Here is a 21,440-nt window from a genome sequence, read left to right as displayed (position 1 = left end):
AGCGAGCGCCGCTTGCGCCGGGCGTTCGGGGAAAGCAGCGGTCCCGCTGCTTGTCACCGCTGCTGAGGACGAGAGGGCCTCCTGCCTCAGGGCCTCCGCCATGCCCGCTGGGCCCAGGAGGCGGCGGCGGGGGCGCGTTCCCGGCTGCGCGGGACGGGGGGACCCCCCCCCCTCCGCCCCGGTGCCGCTCCCGAGCCGCCGCCGCGGCCGCCAGGGGGCGCCGCGCCCTCTCGGATAGGGGAGCGGGGGGCTCGGCGCGGGAGCGGCGCTCATTGGCTGGCGCGGGCCAGGCTGGGCGCGGGGCGCCGCTTCTTAACGGGCGGCGCGGGGCGGCGGGAGCGCTGTGCCGGGCGGGCTGCTGCGAGCCGGGCTGCCGCGAGACATGAGCGAGGTGAGCGGCCGTTGGGCGGGCTCGCGGGCGGCCGTTGGGCGGGCTCGCGGCGGGGAGACCGCCGCAGCCCCTCGGAAAGCCGGCCGGGGAGGCTGGAGTGCGGGGAGCGCTTGGCGTCGAGCGTGACCTTCCCTTTTCGAAGGGCGGCTGGGGAGGGCCGGGTGCTTCCCGGGCGGGGAAACCGCTGAGGGTCTGCTGGACTTGCCGGCAGAGCTGGTGGACCTGAGCGGTGTCTCTTCGCTGGGTGGGGGGTCTGAAATCCGTAGCTTCTGCTAAGCCCTGTCTTCTGATAAACATATCTCCACAGGTGGGTATGCTCCTTCGATGCATAAAACAAGGCAGTCTTTTGCCCTTTGAAGGACCATGCACACCAGTGAAGAATCCCTTATTAAAAAAAAAACCCAATAATTTACGGATGCATTTAATGCTTTCCTATGCAGAAAGACAGATGTGTGAAGTTGTGTGAAAGTTATCTGCTAGAGATCTTGGGGAAAAAATGCCACGTTTAGAGTTGGGTGCTGATGTAAACTTTATAAATAGTGTCTGGGGAAGGATTGCAATTAAGGAAAAAAATGTAAATAGTGCCAAACATGTAAGGATCACTTGTGCCCCTGTAAATAAATAAGTGGAAAATTTTCACTGTGGGTTTTTTGCAGTGGAAGAGTTCTCTGGGGCAAACTAGTATTTTTGTTAAAGGTGGTGTCAGGTGTGATGGCTACTTGATAGTGCAGTCAGTCAAATGCTGGGCAGGTTCAGCTGGCAGAGCCCTCATTCTCTAGTGCAACTCTTTCTTTGGGAATCAGTAGAGATACCTGTAACTACACCTTACCCAGCACCTATTTTTGGAGGCTATTTCCTGTTATACAAGACCTGCTGCTTCATTAACAAATGGGTATTCTGTTCTTAGCAGCAAGAGTAAAATTTAAGAGCAATGCCAAATAAGTTTTGACTAGTTGCTGTGCAGGTGTTACTCAGCTGTATTTTTAGATGAGGTGTAAACCTGAGACAAAAAGCAGTGTAGTAGCATGGTCTCTGGTGCAGGGATTTATGAGGAGAAGCTTACATCTTGGCTTGCAGGTCAGGCCAAATGGGGAAAGCAGAGGAAATCCTCATTGTGCTTTTCTGCTGCTTGCAGGGATCAGGCAGTCCAGGTGTAATGCACCAGGCTGTCCATGACCTCTTCTCAGCTGCTGCCTGTATTTATATCAACTAGATAAGAGTTCATGCAGCATGGGGTTTCTTTTGCAGTCACTGTCCCTTTGCCACCTAGGCTATCTGAAGTGTTCTGTGAGATACAACACTATTCTGCTCCTTAAAGATAGCATTTGGGGGGAAAAAAAAAATCTAGTAAGGAGTAATGATTGGGTGATACTGCTGTACTTACTGTAACTGTACAAGGCACTCCTGTTATTGCCCTGTGCTGGGTTGTATTTGCTCAGTAATTACCCCTTCATAGTTTGAATTAGATTGCTTGCCCTTTGGATTTTAAGTCCTGATGAACATCAAGATCCTCCCTGATACCAGCATAAGGGCTCTCTATTCATAATACATTTCCTTGTGCCTCACAGAACAGTATTCCTAGCAAACCCTCAGAGCTGGAAGATGTCTCTTGCTCTGGCACAGCACTAAGCCCTGTATGTATGACACTTAGCACTGTACTCGGTGTCTTCAGTGCTACTGTCATTTGCCTGACATTGGAGAGTTTGTCGCTCACAGTTCCAATGGAGAAAAGCTTCCTTGCTGTTATTTGCCTGTTAGCTATTAATCAAAAGATGATTCTTTTTCCACAAGGCAGATGGAACCAACTGGACCACCCCAAACCATCTCACTGAAAAAGACTGTTAAAAAAATGAGGCAAAAAAGATCAGCAGAAAGCAAGCTCCTTAGACATCTGTTTGCTGTATTTGGATGGGGGTCTTGGTGGATTTCAGTTGTAATGCTGTAACTGAAAAATATTTTTATTTTCTTTTTTTTAATCTGCTAGAAAATCTGAGGCCAGGGTGATTGAAAAGAGGCTCAACTAGAGCCATCAAAAGATTATCCTAAATAGAATGGTGTTGGGAGGGTGGGAAAGGTTTTTTTGCTTTGTGCTAACAATTGTCAGGATTTGAGTGGAGCTTGAAATGCGGTTTCAGAAATCTCTGAAAAGAGCTTTTGTATCCCTCAAGGTATTTCCTGAGATGTTGCATGGGTTCTTATTTTACTGCTTCAAGCAAAATTAACTTACTTCCTGTTTATGGGCAGTGATTACCAGTCTCCTGGTAGAGAAAACTGAACAGGAAGCAGCTGTTCATCTGACTAGAGTACTTTCCTATTTTCTAGCAGCTAACTTTTTTTTGAGTAAGGGTAGAGAACTCTTCTACAGAAAAACCCTACACTTCTTCCTTTGCAAAATTTGTCTGAAAATGTTTAAGATGCTCTGTCTGCTGGGCAGAAGTCTGGCCCTGTAACTAGTTACAGTGAACTTGAGGTATAAGAGTTTACCTAGTAGCATTGCAAAACATGGTTAGTGCTTCCTGCTGCTTAGTTTTCATGGCAGATGGATCACTTAGGTGTATGGGGAACTTCTCAGGAATGTCCTTATATACTGAAATGCATTTTTAGGTGTTGAAGTAGCTTTGAAAGTATGTCCTCAAATAACTAAGGAGCCTTTTCTTTAGGTCTGCAGATGTTTTCTGTTATTTTTAATGAGCCTAGAGAGAAAAGCCATGCTGGAAAATATCAGCTGCTGACAGTGAGCACCCATGAGATGCAGCCCTTCTTCCATTAAAGATATGTGGTCACATAGGATGAACTGGGGGAAGTAATCTTGGGCAATGGGCTTGTAGACCAATGCCAAATCGCTATTCACAGCCAGTAGTTTTACCAGAGAGCCTGTAGGCTCAAACTGGCATAAATTTGATTCACCAGAGGGAACCCTGTCATCAGTCATTTTCATTTAACTATCTGACATGTTGCAGATGATGTCTGGTCATGGTGACAGTGCCTGGCATGAAGGTTCATAAGAAGCATTTCATCACACAAACATTTTTACGACATTTACTGCCACTCTTGCCTCCTGTGTTGAATGATTCTGGTTGTCATCAGGAATCAGGTGTGGATTTGGGAAGGAGTGCATTTAAACAATATGGTGTTACAGCCCTGGATGCTGTTCCAGTGGTTCAGGGATGAAGCACATGTGCAAGGAGTTGGAGCTTAAAATAGCATTAGCAGAGATTGCCTTGTTGGATGCATTTATTTCCTTTTGGTATTAAAGGGTCAGAGTGATATTGCTGGTGTAGGAGAGGAGTTCAGCTTTAACATGTGTTATTTAGGTGTCTGACTTTGGGAGAGCCATTCAGGAAATCTACCTAATCAGTCCACATGCCTGAGGCACCAGTGATTTAAGAGAAGAACTTGCATTGGAAGACCCTTACACAATGTGAGTGAAGTGCTGTACTGATTGCCAGGGTGCTGATGCACACCACCTAAGGCAGGGTTTGAGCCAGCAGCTTTATATATTTGAGGAGCAGCCTAACTACCAGACAGTAGCAAGAATATCCTAGCTTTCGTTTTGATACAGGCAACAACCAACCAGGCACACAAAATTTGTAAGACAGAAGAGGAGAGCTGTTAGGAGTCTGTAGAGTGCTTAGGTCTCTTAGCTGGGGAGGCTAAGAGCTGGGGACTTGATCTCTGCATAAATGTAGGGATTTTTTGGTCAGGCTTTGAATACAAAGAACACTAGGTCTTGTTTCTTCCTTTAAGTACAGCAAGCTCTTTACCTTTGCCTTATGTTGCCTCAGGGCTCTTGAATCCTGCAGCAACTGCTGTGTTGTGTCTACGTTCAAAAGGATCATAAACGGTGCTCGTGTGACCTGTAATAGGGGTATGTAGGGCATTCATGGAGGATGAGCTGCCATGTGGGGCATGTTCATCCAGACAGCTCTCCTCTGCAGCCTGGAGTACTGAAGCATTGTTTTGGGGCTCAGATCACCTTCAGTGGGAGGTACCCAGGCAGACAACTTGACAAAGATGGAGGCTTCACTGGAAAGGTGACATGGCTGAACACTGGTGTCAAAGACTTTCTTCTGAAATTTGAGCTTCACCAGCCCTTGGGGAGGGGGGTGTGTGTGTCTAAGATGCTAATAACCAAGGCAGTCTCTGCTATGGCTATTTTCAAAACTGGTAATACCATATGGCCTGGCGGTTTGGGCATGCCTCTAAGCTGGCAGAGTAACAGACAGTGTCCTCTTCCCTCCAGGTTGAGGGAGAACCTGGAACATGTCTCTATCACTTTGGACAAGTGTGGTCACCAGGAGACTGTTAGGAGAGGGACATGGCCAAGTGTGAAGCATTAGGCATATGTGGAGGCTTCTGCCTGAAACTGTAGCTGCTTCAGGTAGTTAAATGGGAAAACTGGGGTTCTTAAATGGATTGCTCTCCTGAATTCAGCTGAATCTTTTCCACTGAAATAGTATTTAGTGTCTTAGAACCAGTTGTACTAAGCACTGAAGTGAGGATTGTACACCAATAATCCTGACAGCACTAAATCAGAGCGCTGCTGTTTGTAGGGAGGAAACATGCCATATTTGTTCAAGGGAGCTACTGTTCTCTTGTGTGATGCTTGCAGTCCAGTGGAGTGTCTGAGCCCACCAGTTGTCTTAAGGGGGCCCTTCTGGATGCATTTTTCAGATACTGCCATGACCCCCAACTGTTGACTATTGGCTTCACTGAGGTTATACCCACAATAGGTCAAAACTGTATAGATTGAAGAAGTGTAGCAAGAATGTGGCAAGGTGGAAGAAGAAATTCTGCAGCTATTATAGGATGGGGATGGGACAGATAAGGAACACGAACACCAGTTTTTAATTTTAACTCGCATCTATTTATTAGCTGGGTGGTAAATTGCATCTTAAAAGAGGAGGAAGAAAGGAGAACAATAAGTTTTAGATCTGTCACTCTGCCTACTCCTTCCACCAGCGTGGTTTCAGTGGGATCAGGCACTTTCTAAAATAGCACTTAAAATTGAGGCTGGAAATTGATCTTAATTTGAAACTGGCAGATGTACTGTTTAGAAACAAGGACACTGGTTTTTTACACATTGCAAGAATGCCAACAGATTCAAATAACACAGCACTTTTATTAAAGGACAGTTAGCTTTAATAGTATGCTTCAGATACCATGTTTCCCTTTAAAAATAACTTAAAGCAAAAAGTCCTGCATTCATAAAACAGGAAAACTCCAACTTTCATACTGCAGTAATTGATAATAGAATATCATTTCAGGTTGCAAAGGCATGTTAGTTTCTAGTCCAATATCCCTAAATTCATAATGCATTGGCAAGCTTATAAGGGTCATCTTCAAACAGTTTCTGCATTAACTAGATCATGTTCATCATGAAATGCAGTGTATAGTAGCAGTTAACTTCAACAGTAATGGTGGCTTTTTCATCAAAGGTTGTTGGGTGATTGTTTATTGATTTGAATAAGATATTTGATTTCCAGGCCACTGTTTGCTATTATCTGTCTTGCTTTTTTATTTTTTTTTAGGTATGACTTGGAAAATGTGTCTCAGTGTTTACATGTTTTACCTCTAACTTTGCTACAGAAGAAATTGTAATAGTGTGGCTAGGCCTAGACACTGGGTATGTAAATTGTGAGACGCCCACTTCTTGGCTGAAGAGGATTAGGAGAAGGTGGCTGCATGCATCAGACAAAAACCATGACTTTCTTCATCCTGTCAGTTGCAACAGAGCCTTAAATTCACTAAGTCATGTAATGCTGCTTTCTCTGCAAGGCATAGGATCTTCTAATGAAGATGAATAACATATTCTCCCTCTTTCTAAGAAAAGGTGTTCTGTTTTTTTCTTCAGTTGTTTGGACATTGGGTTTCTAAAAAAAAAAATACATGGTAGATAAGTAGAAAATAGGTCCAATCATAACTAAAAAATCCTTTTTCTTCCTTTCCCTCTAATTTTAATTAAGAAAATCAGTCTTTATTTTTTTGTATGGAAAGAGCTGGAAGAGACAGACTATATAGGCTACCTTTCTCTAAATAGGAAAATAAATTGCAATCTTGATGGAATAAACTCGGTGCAAGCAACTGCAGAAGCGTTGCAATTGTGAAACTTATTATTAATGACAGGATTTGAGGTCACAATTTATCCCCACTCTCCATGTCTGCCTCCTCTGAGACCAGACTAGTCTACTTACAAGTAAATTGGGCAAGTGTCACATAGGCCAGGTCTTTGGCTGGTGCTATCTCATCTGATCAATTCATACTAAGTGGATATAGCTTTATTCATGCACTAATATGGAATTTGGAGGAAGAAGCACAAGTTTAATCAGAGAAATGGAAATTGTCTGCCTACATGCCTTGAGTATTAGTTACAGCTGAACTGTCTTTCCTCTTAAAGAGAAAAGTATTATTTTATAGACACTGAATGTTCTTACATTATCACCTTAGTATATAGTGCATGAAACATGACTTTAACCAGTGGTGGAGCTGATACAGTGAGTACTTGATAGTAGACAAAATTGTTAGAGATCTCTTTTGTTAAAGCTGAAAGTGAGAAACAAAAGGGGGGGGAAAAAAACCCAACTGTGAAAGGTGGTGTGCCTCTGTCTGACTTTAGAGACTTCACAAGATTCCTGGACTGAGACAGCAAGCTGGTGAGAAGGGTGGCACCAGGTATGAGTGCTTCAGATTTTCTATGTGTGGAGACACAGAGCTCTAACTATGGCAAAATGTATGCAAGTGTATATTTAGTGTCTTAACGCAGAGTCTTGGTGTCCAAATGCGTGATGGAAATGTCTGACCTGTTCTGTCACCAGCCTTATTTGCTGTTCCTTGGCTGGCAGGTTTGGTTCTAGCTGTGCTGTGGAGCCAGCTGCTGCACAGTGCCCTCAGGACTAGAAAGCTGTGGCAGTAGAATGAGAGAAACCTGAACCAAATGTTCTGGTTATAGTGGTGTAAACTCAGAAGGGGCACGCACTGCTCTGTGCTTGAGTGGGGGAAGGTTGTGTTGCATCCCAGCACAACATGAATCTCCTAAAAGTAAAGAAGAGGGGAGAACTGTAGTGAACCTGGCTAGCTGTACGCACTGGTATAGATGTATTTGGAGGTATATAGGTGCACCTTTCCTGGGAATGATGGAGCACAGGTCAGAAATGACCAAGCTAGCACTGACTAGGGCTATCCCTGGAAACAGGACAACTCTGTGTTATGCTAAAGCTTGTTAAGCTTGACAAGAGCTAGCAGGCTCTTCTGGAGTGAATCAGTGAGACAGTTGCAACAGTCCTGTCAAGTCAGCATCTCCAGCAGAAGCTATTAGAGCACATGAGAAGCAGTTTTTCACAGAAAGTGCCTTGTTTTTTTAGGGGGTGGAGGAGAACTTCCAAGGAAATTAGGGATCTGCACAGCTTCAAAATAACTGGGCAGAGTGCTGGAAAGCAGACAGTACCCACTGCTAATGCCTGGGGATGATTTGCATCTCTGTCCTGTGACCTACAAAATAAGGCTTGCTACCCAGCAGGTATCACTGGTCCAGGCACCTGCCTGTCAATCTGCCTTGGTGATGCTTTGTTCTCTATGAATCTAACACTAGAGGGATTACCAGGCATTGAAATAGTAGTTGGCAGTGTTCTGACTACAGGAGAAGATACATTTCAAGGAAAAGGCTATCAAGATCATAACTCCTACACTGGTGTGAGTGTATAACTAAGCAAATGAGGCAAAAATGAATAGGTCTGAGGACATCTTTGACTTCCTGAGGATTTTGGTGATATTGGACCTTTTCCTAGTGACACTCAGTATATGAAGGAAGGCCAGTGATTTGTGTGGATGTTTTTATAGATATCATAGCACTTTCCCACAAAAAGTTTGGCTTCAGTGAATTGGTGTTTCTGATCCAGACTTATTCAACTGATTTATCCCTGATGGGTGCCACTAACCATATACTACTGTACCTTTGCATCTCTACTAAGAAGCCAAATGTATTTCAGCAAAGCCCTCAATAGGCAGTAGGGTGAGCTTGGGTTGATCAGATAAGGAGTACCCTCTTCTACTAGGGGAAGAGGGATTTGGGCTTTGGATGGCCAAGGTAGACTTCCCTTTAAAAGGGACCAAACAAGGTGAGTGCGGACTTCATTAGACAGATGCAACATAATCTGGTGAAGGACAGAAGCCTACCTGAGATGAACTAGAGTGTAATGCCTAGCTAAACATGAAAACACACTTGAAAATGATAAAATCCAAGTTTGGATGGGGCAGTAGGGGAAAGGTACAGAGACAGAAAAATAATTCTCATAAAAATCACAAGCATGTCTTTCATTTGAGTTCTAGGGCTTTTCATTCTCTAGCTTGAATGTTTCAAGTAATGGGATTCTTGCTATCTCTCTCCCTTTCTCTTGTAGAAAATATGCTTCTCTTTCAATTCCCCAGGCTTAAATTATTTTTGTTTTAAAATACTGAATACTCTGGATGTTGACCCTTTTAAGCACCTAATTTTAACACTAACTGAAATACTCTGAAGAATGCCTTTTATTTGAACTTAAGAGATAGTATGTGGTATTCAGGAAGGAAATACGAAATGACATTGAAATCTGGTTCCTTGAATTCCAAACATGTCTCCCTTTACCTCACATTTTACTAATACAAGATAAACTGCTACAAATTAGAAGCATTAACTTGATAGGAAGGAAAGAAGGAGGAAAAGCATACTAGGCAAGAGGAGATGGCTAGGCAGGTATCTTTCTGCAGATGGTGTGGTGGAAAAATAAGACATGTGGCTTCATACCTGCTTCATACATACCACTACTCCACTCAGATCTGACAGATACACACTCGCCACCAGAGAAGAGAGCAAACACATTGTTGGCTTGGCACACTTTAAAATGCATGTGCTGTCACACATGTGCCGCACTTTAAGCAGGGCAGCCAAATACCTAAGGCAGGCCAGCTTCATGCCAATTTTAATTTACCAGTCAGACTTGGCTAGCTATCACTTCTTTCCTTCAGCATATTTTGTGAGCTACTGGACAGCACTGACATCCAAGCCAAGCTGTATGAACCTCTTAAGCTAGATGACAGGAGGTCCTCTCTTTGTTTCACAGGGCTTTTGAGTGCTGCTTTGTATTCTTTGCCTTGGACTAAAAGCTTGGTGTGTTTCCATCTTGGAACTGGATTTATGGGATGGATCTGCAGATGCAGAAACATTGGTAGCAAAGGATCTAGCATTAGTGTTGTAAAATGCAAAAAAACCAAGTTGCAAATTATGTGAATTCTAGCAATGTTTCCTGTGGTCATGCCATGTAAGCCTTTAATAGATGTTTTTGACTGCAGTGTGTCAGGTAGCACATAGCTGGATCTAAGTGAACGTTACCTGCTTTCTGCATGAAATGTGTAAGGAACCTATTTTCTGTCTGGTTACAGAATGGGTATGTTAGGATATTAACAAAATGCATGACTCTTCTGGAGCAGCACATTAGGGTCCTTTTTTAATGGCATTGTATGATGGTTTGCCATGTTCATGTGTCAATGAGGTGAAAATGTTTAGCTGGGTAACACTTTTCTTTCACTTCATATGCAAGGCACAAAGTGCAGAATGGAGCCTCATACATAAGAGACTGAAGACGGAAGGAATGACTGATGACTACTCGGAGTGGAGAAACCTGCAAGTTTTCATTGAACTTGAATTGCAAAACACAGTTCTGTGGAGGGAGAGTGTTTGAAACAATGTGGGGGAGCTTTTGCTGAATCTGCCCGACCGTGTTTCCCCTGGACTTGTTCCACAGCTGGGGCACTACAGGAACTGTAGAGCATTTACTGTCAGGTAGCCTGGTGGGTCTGTCCTGGGGTCAGGGACCCTGGGAACTACAGCTGCTCAGTGAAAAGTGCGTTCTTATCTTCTCTGCTGCTATTGACAATGAAGCTGATAGCAGCATCAATTTTACTGAGCAGCTGCAGGGTCCTGGGAGCTTCTGATTTGTGGAAATCCCTATTTTTTGGCCAGCTCTTGGACAGAGCTAGTGACCTGGCTTTTTTTTTGCTTGCTGTATGTGAGTGTATTTGATTGTTGTCCCTGATTCCTGGCAATCAAGGTGACCTTGTGCATCACCCTGTCCATTTTCCTTTTTAGTATGGCAAGGTTGTTTCTAATAGCTTGGCTGCAGTTTAGACTCATAGTGCCAAGATGGCTTTGAACTGCATCACACTTCAAATAAAGCAGCTTTCCCAAAGTCTCAGTGGGTCATTTCTGATGTAGATTTGAACAATGCAGGACAAATCCTCTGTCAGGTGAGGCCCCATTTCAAGGCAGCTTCAGCAACCAGTTCAGGGTTCCCCTCACATGAATCTCCTTGTGGCACAGAGCCAGAGATAACAGGTTTGTGTCATCTCTCTGTGCAGCCCCTGGGCAGGGTGCCTTGCCAAGGCTCCAGCATGCTCTCAGTCCAGTGATTCCCCTGCTACTGGAATAGCCCCAAAGAAGTTACTGTCATAACTGCAGATGGCTGGGGGGCTGCTTGGAATTGCTCTCTGTGACTAGACTGGCTGCCTGGGGATTTGAGGAGTAGAGTAAGTGACGCATAAACATCCTTGCTGCTTTGTCTTGTTCTTGTCTTGAAAATCAGAAGGCTTTGCCCTGGGGTGAAGGCAGAAAGTTCCTTTGCATGGCAACTTGAAACTGCCATAATTAATACCTTTTAAAAACCTGGCTGGCCAGTTACTAGTGCAGTCTAACAGACTATAATAACATCTTTTTACCTCTGAAATATGTAGGGAAATAGGAAGAAAGTGAGAACAATTTTTGTAATTGTACAACTGGAAATAAACCTAAAAATGCCAACAGAAAAAACACCAGAAATTTTGCAGTCTGGGAAGAAGCAGCCTGTTTTAATAATGATAGCAAATATGATAAGATATGAAGCAATTTGTCAGTGCAGACTTTTGCCATTAATAAGCCAAGCTGTCCGTTGAAGACATCATTTAACTCAATTACAGCTGGGTTTGTAGATCAGCAAATTAAATTACCTTAAACTTCAGAAGGGTTTGGAAGAATGAAATACAATTTTTGTTACAAAAACACCATCCATAATCAGTTATATTATGCCTAGGCAAGGATCCTGACCCCTTAATTGGCTTAGGGCACTCTTCCTATCTGGGGATGCTAATATTAAAGGATACCCAAGATACCATGTGAATCCAAATGCTTTTCCCAGATCCCCAAGGTTCTGTTTTGCTCCTAATCAGATGCCACAGTCAGTTGCCATTAACTGTCTGTATTTGCCTGCACAGGTACCTGCCAAGGGTTGTAATTTAGGCTGCATGAGTGTACCTGTGTTGCTCCATGTTTTGCTCCCTTGCAGAGTAAAGATTGCTATGGGGTAATGCAACATCACATGTAGATACAGCATGCTGTGTTTTGTGGTATGAAGTGTTGACTTGCTCCGATTTTCAGTTCCCGGAACAAAACTGCAGTGCTTCCTCCCTGTGATACTGTCTGTTGCCTGTTCCATTGCCCTGGTATGACTGTTTGTGGATCAGACATCAGCCACTTTACTGAAATGACCAACATAAACAATTAAACTATGTATTTTTTTAGCTGGATTCCTTCAATGATTGTTTTCAACACAGCTTTGCTGAAGGGTTATTTTTAACTTGAATAATTTTAGTGCTTCTATTTTCTGTATGACCTTGCAAACAATTGCATCCAAACAAATGAGGCCTTGGGGATGGGAAGGTGCGGCTGGATTGGGCTAGACTGGGAAGTAGTTCTTAAGGCAGGTTTCCAGCCCAAAAATGCCCTTTCTGGAAATGTAGTGCCAGGTCTGATGCTACCAATAGATAAGAAATAATAGAAAAAAGAATGGACCACCTTAACCTCAGTCATTTTTCATTTTATGCCATCTATCTTAATTTTTATGTAATTGAAATATTCCTCTTGGGTCACCTTGATTTTTTTCTCTTTATCAATTTCCAGTGTAATTGGGATACAGGCTGTATCACCCATGTCCAGCTGAGAGCTGAGGTAATTTTTGGCAAGTGGTGTAAGAAGGCTTATTCTGTAGTTGATTTTACCCTCTTTGCCCTTTGCTGAACAAAACCTAACATGCAGTTTAGAGAAATTCCACTGTACCACATTGAGGTTCCAACTCTACTCATGCGAGTAATTCTGCTGAATTGAAGACAACTATTTGTCCACATATAAGTTACCCCTATAAATAAGCCTTGCAGGATCAAATCCTCCATTTCCTGCAGAAAAAAGAGGGATTACTTCTCATGGCTGGCATGGTAATTAACAGGATTTGGGAAATACATTCTTGCAGCTGCTTTCAAAATGAACTTCAAAGATTCCATTAATCCCTGCCTCAAAAAAAAAAAAAAAATTGTGATTACAATGTCTTTGGAGAAATATCTGCTTAATAATATTTTAATTCAAAATATGCTAATAACCTAAATATTAAGCAAGCTACTGTTTGTGCTAATTATGTTGATTGCATTTGGTGTTGGTGTAAATATTCTGTTTAGAACATTATATTGAATCTGAATACAAAATCAGCAGGTTCTTACTGTGCTGATTTATAAATTACAGCCCAGCAATGGCAAAAGTAGGGCACAGTGAAAGTTCTTGTCTGTGCTATTAGAATATTTAAAACCAGCACTGTAAGTGGGTTTTTATATCCCAGACAGTGAATTCTTTCTGCCCAGTTCCACCAGGTACCTCCTTGTTTAACCTGAAAGTGTACTGGGTGCTGAAGCTCTGTTGTCTGTGTACACTCAGAGGTGCCTGTTCTGAGGATTTACCTCAAGCCAAAAGCTCAGTCTGGATGAAAGTGAACAACAATTCACACCTCTTAAATTGAGGCAAATGCCCTCTGCGAGCAACCCCTGACTAAGGCATTCTGCCCATTGGGTAGAGTATGCATTTTGTATAGACATGTAAATAAAATGTGTGTTTTACATGGACAAGGACCACATTGCAAACAAAACCCAGGAGCAGGAACTGCAGCCCTGTCTTTCAACTACCCTGAGAAGCCCCAGCTTCAAGGTTACTCCTTCAGTTCCCATTGCTTTTTCTGTGCCTGGCTGTCTGCTGGATCATCAGGAGGGCCAGGGCCTTCCACCAGCATGCCTCCCTCTCATGGGAGTCATGGGTTCACCCTGAGTAAACAGTACCTAAACCTGCATATCCTCCTTCCTGGGGAAATGCAGCAACCAGTACTTCAGCAGTCAACCTGGTAAATAGCTTTTCATGCAGGTTGCAGCTTCTATTGACAGCTATACCTTGAGTATAGTGCTTTCCTTCTGTGTTTGAGACTTAATTTGCACCAGTGTCAATGATTGACAAAGATGCAAGGATATGAATGCTGAGGTCCATGTTGTGTCCTTTATAGAAAGATGAAATTGTGAAGAGATTGTATCTTCCCCAGATCATTGCAATAGCAAGAGCCACGCACTGGTCCACAGTGTCTAGAAGGAAAATCATCTGTAGTTACCCATAGCCTTATTGTTAATTTCTGACAAATATTACTGTGGTTTCTGGGATGACAATGTGCATGTGTGTGCATACTCATATGCTTTCAGTGACTACAAAAGTCATAGAAAAACAGTGCTGGTCACTGTGCCAACTTCTAGCCACTGTTGTTTGAATACCATCAGTTCATCTCAGCCCACCTGTGGAGTTTTAACTTACTAAAATAGCTATAGGAGAGCCTTAATAAAATTAAGGACAATCAAGAGCTAGTCAAGTAGAACACAGTTTGACCCATGAAGATAATTACAGAAATTGTCAGAGTGCCAGGGATTGTTTAGTTTAGACAGCCAGTATAGAAGGATGGATTCTGGCACTCTTGCTGTGGCAATATTATGCTGCCCTAGCAATGCAAGACAGCCAGAAAACTGGCTGTAGAAGACTCCCTTTGTGTAAAGGAGCACGCAGAGAAGGTGCTACATAGGTGAGAGTAGAGGCCATATCCTAAACAACTGAGATCCTAGGGAGAGAGCAGCCAGGGAAAAGTTGTGGTCTCCAGAAAGCTACTTTGACCAGAAATACAAGCTTGGTCATAACCAGGAGTGGACTCCTTTGTACTGAAGTATATGTTGATAAATATTTTTCCTTTGTCAGGTGCCCAGAAAATGTGATCTGTGATTTCTTACAGTGATGTGTGAGACAAGTAACAGGCACATTATCAGTTTTACTCATCGTTCAGACAAAATATTTACTAGATGTTCTGTACCTGATGCAATTACCTTAAATGTGGGCTTTGAAGGACACTTTCTTCTCAAATATTGAGTACATCTATAAAAATAGGGGAACTTGTAAAGGAGGCACAAATAGACCAGTGAGGAAAGTTTACTTGTGTAGCTTCTAATGCAATTTTCATTACTATATTCAAGCTTCTCTCTGGGATTCTTCAGTTCTGTCTGCAGATGTTCTTTAGGTGACTAGCTGTTACTGATGTGAATGAACCTGTACGTCACAGAAGTTGGTTTGGGATTTGCCATTTGGCTGTATTGCAGACCAGTTTTGAGAAGACTTGTAATAGGAGAGAATGAGTGAAACGGCAGAATTTGTGCATGGTTCTACAGCAGTACACTTTCTCTCCCAGCTGTTCCTCTTCATGCTTTTTGATATATAATTCTAAAAAATACAGTGGTGCTAAAATTCCAGTCCCATTACTTAGAGGCCAGGTAGTCCTTGCAGCTTCAGTAAACAGAAATTTGTCACAGCAGCATCATTTTTTCTGCTTTTAACTTTTTATCTTAAACATGGTAATATCTTTTGTCCTTCTTGTTAACAAATTATTTACTGTGTTGTGGTTAAGAGTAATGTTTTTCACACTGGAATGTGTGAAATGCTGAGTGCTATAGTTTCAAGTCAATACATGACATTAGGAAGAGGTGGTCAAACATAGTGAAACAGATCTCCAGTAAAGAGTTTAACCTAATTAATCACATTGACATCCTGAATTCTACAGAGTGTATCCACTCATCCCAGGTCATAGCTGCTTAGTTCTTGCCTGTGCTTAAATTTTGGATCTTCACTTAGTTTCTGACATATAGCTTGTTCTCTTTGCTAGAACGTGAAAGATAAGCAATTGCAAAATTCCCATTTATTTCAGTAGGCTCAGGTTATCAGCTCATCTTTTAAGTGGCATGTATGCATAATGTATTGATCTACCAGCAATAACTGATGTTCCCCTCAATGCCCACTGCTTGTTTTTAAAATTAATATGTTGTCTTCTGGGTTTTTCAATAGCAAATTTATATCTGGTATTAAAAAGCATGGCAAACTCTGGGTTCTTAGAACCAGGGGAGTTGAATATAATGTGCCTGGACAGGAGGTACACCAAAAAGGAGACTATGTGAAATATGTAGGACCCACATTTGTTAGTTTTCTGTGTTTTTAATCCAGATTTCTCTAATTCATTCTGTACCTTTTAGGAAGTGTGCATGCTAATGTAATGTCCTCAAAATTCTGCCTAGGGGAAACTAAAAAATGTACTATGAACCTTCAGGCAGTAATGATTACATAAGTATGCTTTGGAATCTACCTATGCCTATAGTCTAATGAATGTCAACTGTCGCTTACTTCAGTAATCTAAAACTCAGTATCTTCAAAGATCAACCAACACTAAGTAAAGATCAACCTGTAAGAACTTGTGTTTCTTATGTTGTTTCTGGATAAAGTCAACCCTAATTGTCCTAATTTGAAGAACTGTACAGGAAGTATTTAGTCCTGAAAAACAGCAGGTAGAAATTGCTGTATCTCCTGATCATTCTGCTGTTGACTATAAAGCTTTCCTTACTTGGAAAACATGGAAAATCCTTAAGCAGATATTTACAGTGACATTTTTATTTGCAGGAAGGTTATAAACTTCATAAATATAAAAAAAATATTTTTCAGTACTTTTTTTAATTTAAAGGCTAAAGCAGCTGAACTCTTTAATTAAAGCAGAAGGATATGAAAAAAATAAGACGCTTATGAAATAGTTTAGATTGATTCAATTTATAACTCTTACAGAGAAAATTTTGTATGGGGAACAGATGGTATTGCAGAATAAAGGCTTGCTTTGCACACAGCTGCCTGACCCACAGCCATTTTTGTGCTGTATTGTACCAATGTGTATTTCTTTGTCACACATGTAATGCCTTTTGTTAGGGATGGACCTGGTAGCAAAACAAGGCTTAAGAAAAGCTTAGGATGTGCACAGAGTTCACTGCTGTTCCTCTTGTCAGTGAGTACAGAGCTTCTGAATAACATTTCATATGTCAGTGAAATGATTTTTGTCCTGAGTCAAGTTTACACTGACTTTCTGCTACTCACTTTACAAAAACTTTCCACCATTTCTATTCTCTTAATTCTACCCTTGGATGCTCTTTCATTCTTTGATGTAGAAAAAATAGACTTTTGAAAATCTGCAGCCACTGCTTTACTGGGATACAGCCTGCTGTACCTTGTTGGCCCTGCACTGAGATGAAGGAGCAGAATAATGTTGTTACCAATAGGGCCCATTTGCCTGAGAACTTTCTGACAGTTTCATGTCCCTGATCTTGGGCTTTCTGTGGCTCATCAAAAACCAAACAACTGCTCTGCCCCCAAAAATTCTGTAATCAACACCTGGCTACAATCCCTAACACTAAGGCACTAATTGGAAGCATAACTGAAAAGGTCAAGCTATTTCAAGACAAGAACAGAATGTAAGATTAAAGGCAAAAATTAGGCTTAGGGGGGGCTAGAAGAATGAGTAGAAAAGCTGCTGTAGTAATTTAACATTCTTCTTGAGAAGTCCTCTGGGCTGCAAATTCACTTTTGACCTTAGTTTGTACACCTTTGGGACTAATTTAGTACAATTTTTCATACCACATTAACTAGCTGCTGTGTATAGCACAGAATTTAACAGGAAAGTAAACCTGTTTTCTTACTGGGACTTTTGGCATATGGCAGTAGTCCTTTTTCCTTCCTCTTCTGACAAATTGCGAGTGACTTTGATTTTGGAGACATTTTTAATGATGTGCTTTGATGTTCTGTAAAACCACTGAGTTAAAAATTAATATAGCCCCAAGCAGTCATAAACTATGTTTCCTCCTACGCAACATAGCAACAAAACTGTTTATCCTGTTTTACTGTATAATCATTACGGTTTTGCACTCATGTTCATTTTGGCTCTGTTTCTTCTTTGATGCCTAGTGGGAAGTTTATTCAGTGCTTCTGTCCTTGTGCTTGCCTTACGCTGGGGAATTTTAGAAGCAATCTTCGAATGAAAGAAGCTGGCTACAAGTTATAGGAAACAGAAAGCATTAGACTGCTTTTATCTTTTAAAATATGGTCAACAACTTTGGGGTTTTCTGCTTAAAAGCAAAACTCAGAAATTAAGATTTTTCTTATATTTCATTGATTTTAATTTGATCTATTGCATTTGAGGACAATATCTGTTTTATCAGCTTTTGGAGGGCTTTCATCCATTGCTTCAAAACACCCTTAGTTAACTCCTCCTCATGTTTAGTCCTCTTGTGCTCTGAAAGACATTAGAAAGCTAAGCTTTGTTTTGCAGCCTGTGGTAGCATTATGAAAGGTGATGAAAGAAGCAAGAAGATCCAGCTTCTAATAATACCAGCATTTTGAAAATGTTTAAAAAAAAGTCCATTGAATGTATTGAAGTAAAAGGCTAAAGGTTTTGCAAGTGGATGATCACATTGTATAAGGCTTTTTCATAAGTTTCAATGCCTTGTTAATGAGAAACTGATTTGCACTTTCAAATCCATTGCACTCACTTGGAGGACAGCACAGTGCTTACAGATCAAAATATGTATATAACTGAAGGAGAGGCTATCAGAAGCTTGTTTGGCAGACTTTCAGGCTTCATTCTGTATATGTCCAATGGTCACCAATCACATGAATGGCTGTAGAATACTTAGACTGATTTCAGGCTTAAAGAAAAAATCTTGACCTCATGAACAGAAAAACCTGCATTGACCAAAGCCAAATTTTTATTCGTTTTCTGTGACCACTTTCCTCTCTGCTTGAGGGAAAATCCTGAGAAATGAAATAAATGTGTGGATCCATATTCCAGCACCCCATCAATAGCAGACTGAACCTGACAGGTATAGCCTAGGGAGGAAAGAGAAGCTTTCATAAAGGCTAAGTAGCACAGCCTGAAACACTCAGGAAATAAGACAACTTGAAAAAGTATTTAAAAATAAACAGGGGAGGGAAAAGCAATATAGTTACCATTTTATAGATAGAAAAAATCCAGTATTTTGGGTTTTTGGGAGGTCCCAGTAAATTAACACTAAAATCCAGTTTCAGATATGGATTGAAATTGAAATATGGAAATATTAACCAAACTTTAAATAAAGGTATAAAGGTTAATATCTTTAGCAAAACTTGTTGTCAGGTGGATTTATTGATTTCTGGCTGTTGGTAACTTTCACTTTTGTGAAAGATATTTATCCCTTTAGAATTCCATTCTTTGATGTTATTGGCTAAGTCTTTTTCTCGCCTGTCTTAGGTCTGAGGCTCCAGGGAGAAAAAAAAAAAATATATTTCCATCATATGAGGAGACTGTAGCTGTGCTTATAGACTCAGAGTTGTTTTCTCTGCAGATCGTCTGTTTCATTGCACAGAGTGAGAGATGAGGCAGAGCCAGTAGAGCAGAGGTATATGCCCTGAAGTCTACCACAGAAAAGATGAGAAAACCCACCACTGGCATGTGGATGCACGATAGACCATATGTAGCTCTCTTGTATTCTCCTGAGGGGTTTGAAGAGTTTGCTTCCCCCCTCTGGCTTCTATAATAAGAGCTAAGAGTACACATGAAGGTTTTGTACTTATGTTGTGATTAGCTCCATGTACACAGAATACCCTGATAATACCACTGCTGTGGGAGATGGACAGAAACCAGAGCAGTAGGGAAGGTTTTAACCAGATATTCTAGAGTAAATACCTTCAGATAAGTATGCCTGTGTGAATTTTCATAAGAGAATTGATATGACTGTCCATATTTTGGTACAAGCCATTTGGTTTGCAATGCTACTGTAGCTGTTAACTTTCCTGATGCATGAGGATATGCTGCCCCTGATGGCTGAATGCAGCTGGATTTATTCACTGAATTTAATATTCTGAGTTTTTTACATGTACAACCCCAGAGGACAAATTCTTTAGTCTATTTCAGTAATACACACAAGTATGAATAATTTTGCATAAAAAATGCAAGTTTTGCCATACTTGCTAAAGTAACAATTCCACCTGTGGGATGCTTTCTCTGGGGGATGCAGCATAATTTTCATGGAGTGACCATTTCTAAGCTAGAAAGTTACCTAGTAGTGTAACCACACTAATGCAGCCCTGCCACTGTGAATATTTATTTTGACTGTGCTAGTGTTTGCCACATGTTACTTAGTAGAGTGACTTAAATCAGTTTGTTTCATGGAAAGTCATGAGGCTATTCCTTGGACAGAGTGAATTGAAGTGGGAAGTTCCATCTGCACTTGTGGCCGTGGCAGAAAGATGAGTCTTCTGGCCAAAGTCAGGTCAGAAGAATCATGGAAATGGAGGCACGGCAGGGACCTGAAGAGATATCCTACTGTAGCTCATACCCTTGCACTGCTGGAAACTTGATTACATGTATTCCATCACTAACGTGATAATTATACACAGTTACATGTATAGTTGCACAGCGGTACCTAAATGGTACTAAGCATTCCTGTTCTGACTGGTAGTGTTTCAAAGCAACATTGCATGAGGGTGAATGACTATCCAAGTTATCAAGGGAAAATCAGGCTGTAACTGCTAGTAATTCCAAGGGGAAGATGCACATTCAAGTTTTTTCTAACCACTTGTTTTGGTTTTTTTTCCCCCCAACAGAGACAAGGAACCGGAGCTACAAATGGAAAAGACAAGACATCTGGTGAGAATGGTAAGAGTATTTCTTGATGGAAACGTTGAGTCAGATTGAGCCAAAATATTTTTTACTGTAATGATAGATGTCAGGTAGCAACATTCATGGTTTCATATCTTATCTTTTGAATGTGTTTTTAAAAATGGAAGGGCTTCAGTGGGATTGTTTTCTTTATATTTGTATGTTCAAACCATCTACTAAAGTAGAGACCTGATTCTGAGCTTGTACATGGTAAACCAAAGGACTCTGTAGAAGTCAGTGCAGATACAAATGGGGCTAGAACAAGACAGTGTTAAGTATGTGAAAAGAACACCAAGAGACCAGGTGAAGTATTATGAGCAGCTGCTATGTGAATGGGAAAGGTGAACAAAAGTAAACTAATTACAAAGGACTTGCTCATAAACATGGTTTCTGTGGTCTGATTCATCCCACCTAGTTTTAGGCCCATAACTAAGATACCAAAGTTAGAAGGCACTTGCACAGAGCTCATTTGAGTGTTGCTAGAGATAGGGTATGGATGGAGTAGCTCGCGTGGAAGGACCATATGGCAAATAGGCTCCTAACTTTGGAACTCTGAGTGAATCTGGACTTATGCTGCACTGCTCTAAGGGGTGAGTCATTGGGGTTTTTTTGGACTTTAACAAAGGGGTGGGCAGGAACCAATTTCTGCCCCTTAAGTGGCACAAACAATTCTAATTGGAAAATGTTGATATCCAGCCCCCTGCAACCCCCCCCCCCAAGTCAAACTGAATTTTCAGAGAAAACAGAAATTGTGTTTTTACCTGAAATCTCATCTTATTTCCTATAGGAGGCAGAAATGCTTTACACACAAATGATCACCTGATTAAAATCCAGTTACTGTCAGAAACATTTTTCAGAGGAAAACATTTTGATCAGCTTTCTTACATATGCAGCTGAATGAGGCAGCATCAGTTTGTAGACATTCATGAATAAGATGAGGATTGAACTATGTAAATATGCTGTCTGCTTCTGTTTGATCATCCAGTTCTAATTAAAATACTATGCTCTGGTAGTCCATCCCATCTACTGAAAAGCATGAAGAATGTAAGTCTCTTCTCTGAAAAGCCACAGGTTTTCTGAGATAGGATATTTGAGCAGTTATTTTGGAAATATATTTTGGCTTTTAGGTGTTGGTCTGAACAGAA

General features: G+C 41.4%; 1 protein-coding gene across 1 annotated transcript in view; it reads left to right on the top strand.

Moving 5' to 3' along the window:
- The first annotated feature begins 296 nt into the window (after positions 1-296).
- The window catches only part of PCP4 (Purkinje cell protein 4), a 55,827-nt gene continuing 34,683 nt past the window's right edge, over positions 297-21,440 (top strand). The window contains exons 1-2 of the mRNA XM_052794874.1: positions 297-391; positions 20,241-20,292. Coding sequence (XP_052650834.1) covers positions 383-391; positions 20,241-20,292 — 61 coding nt within the window. The 5' untranslated portion in view covers positions 297-382. The remainder of the gene's footprint in view (positions 392-20,240; positions 20,293-21,440) is intronic.

Source organism: Harpia harpyja, chromosome 8 (assembly GCF_026419915.1).
Source record: "Harpia harpyja isolate bHarHar1 chromosome 8, bHarHar1 primary haplotype, whole genome shotgun sequence".
NCBI lineage: Eukaryota > Metazoa > Chordata > Aves > Accipitriformes > Accipitridae > Harpia > Harpia harpyja.
This window is presented reverse-complemented; position numbering and strand designations above follow the sequence as displayed.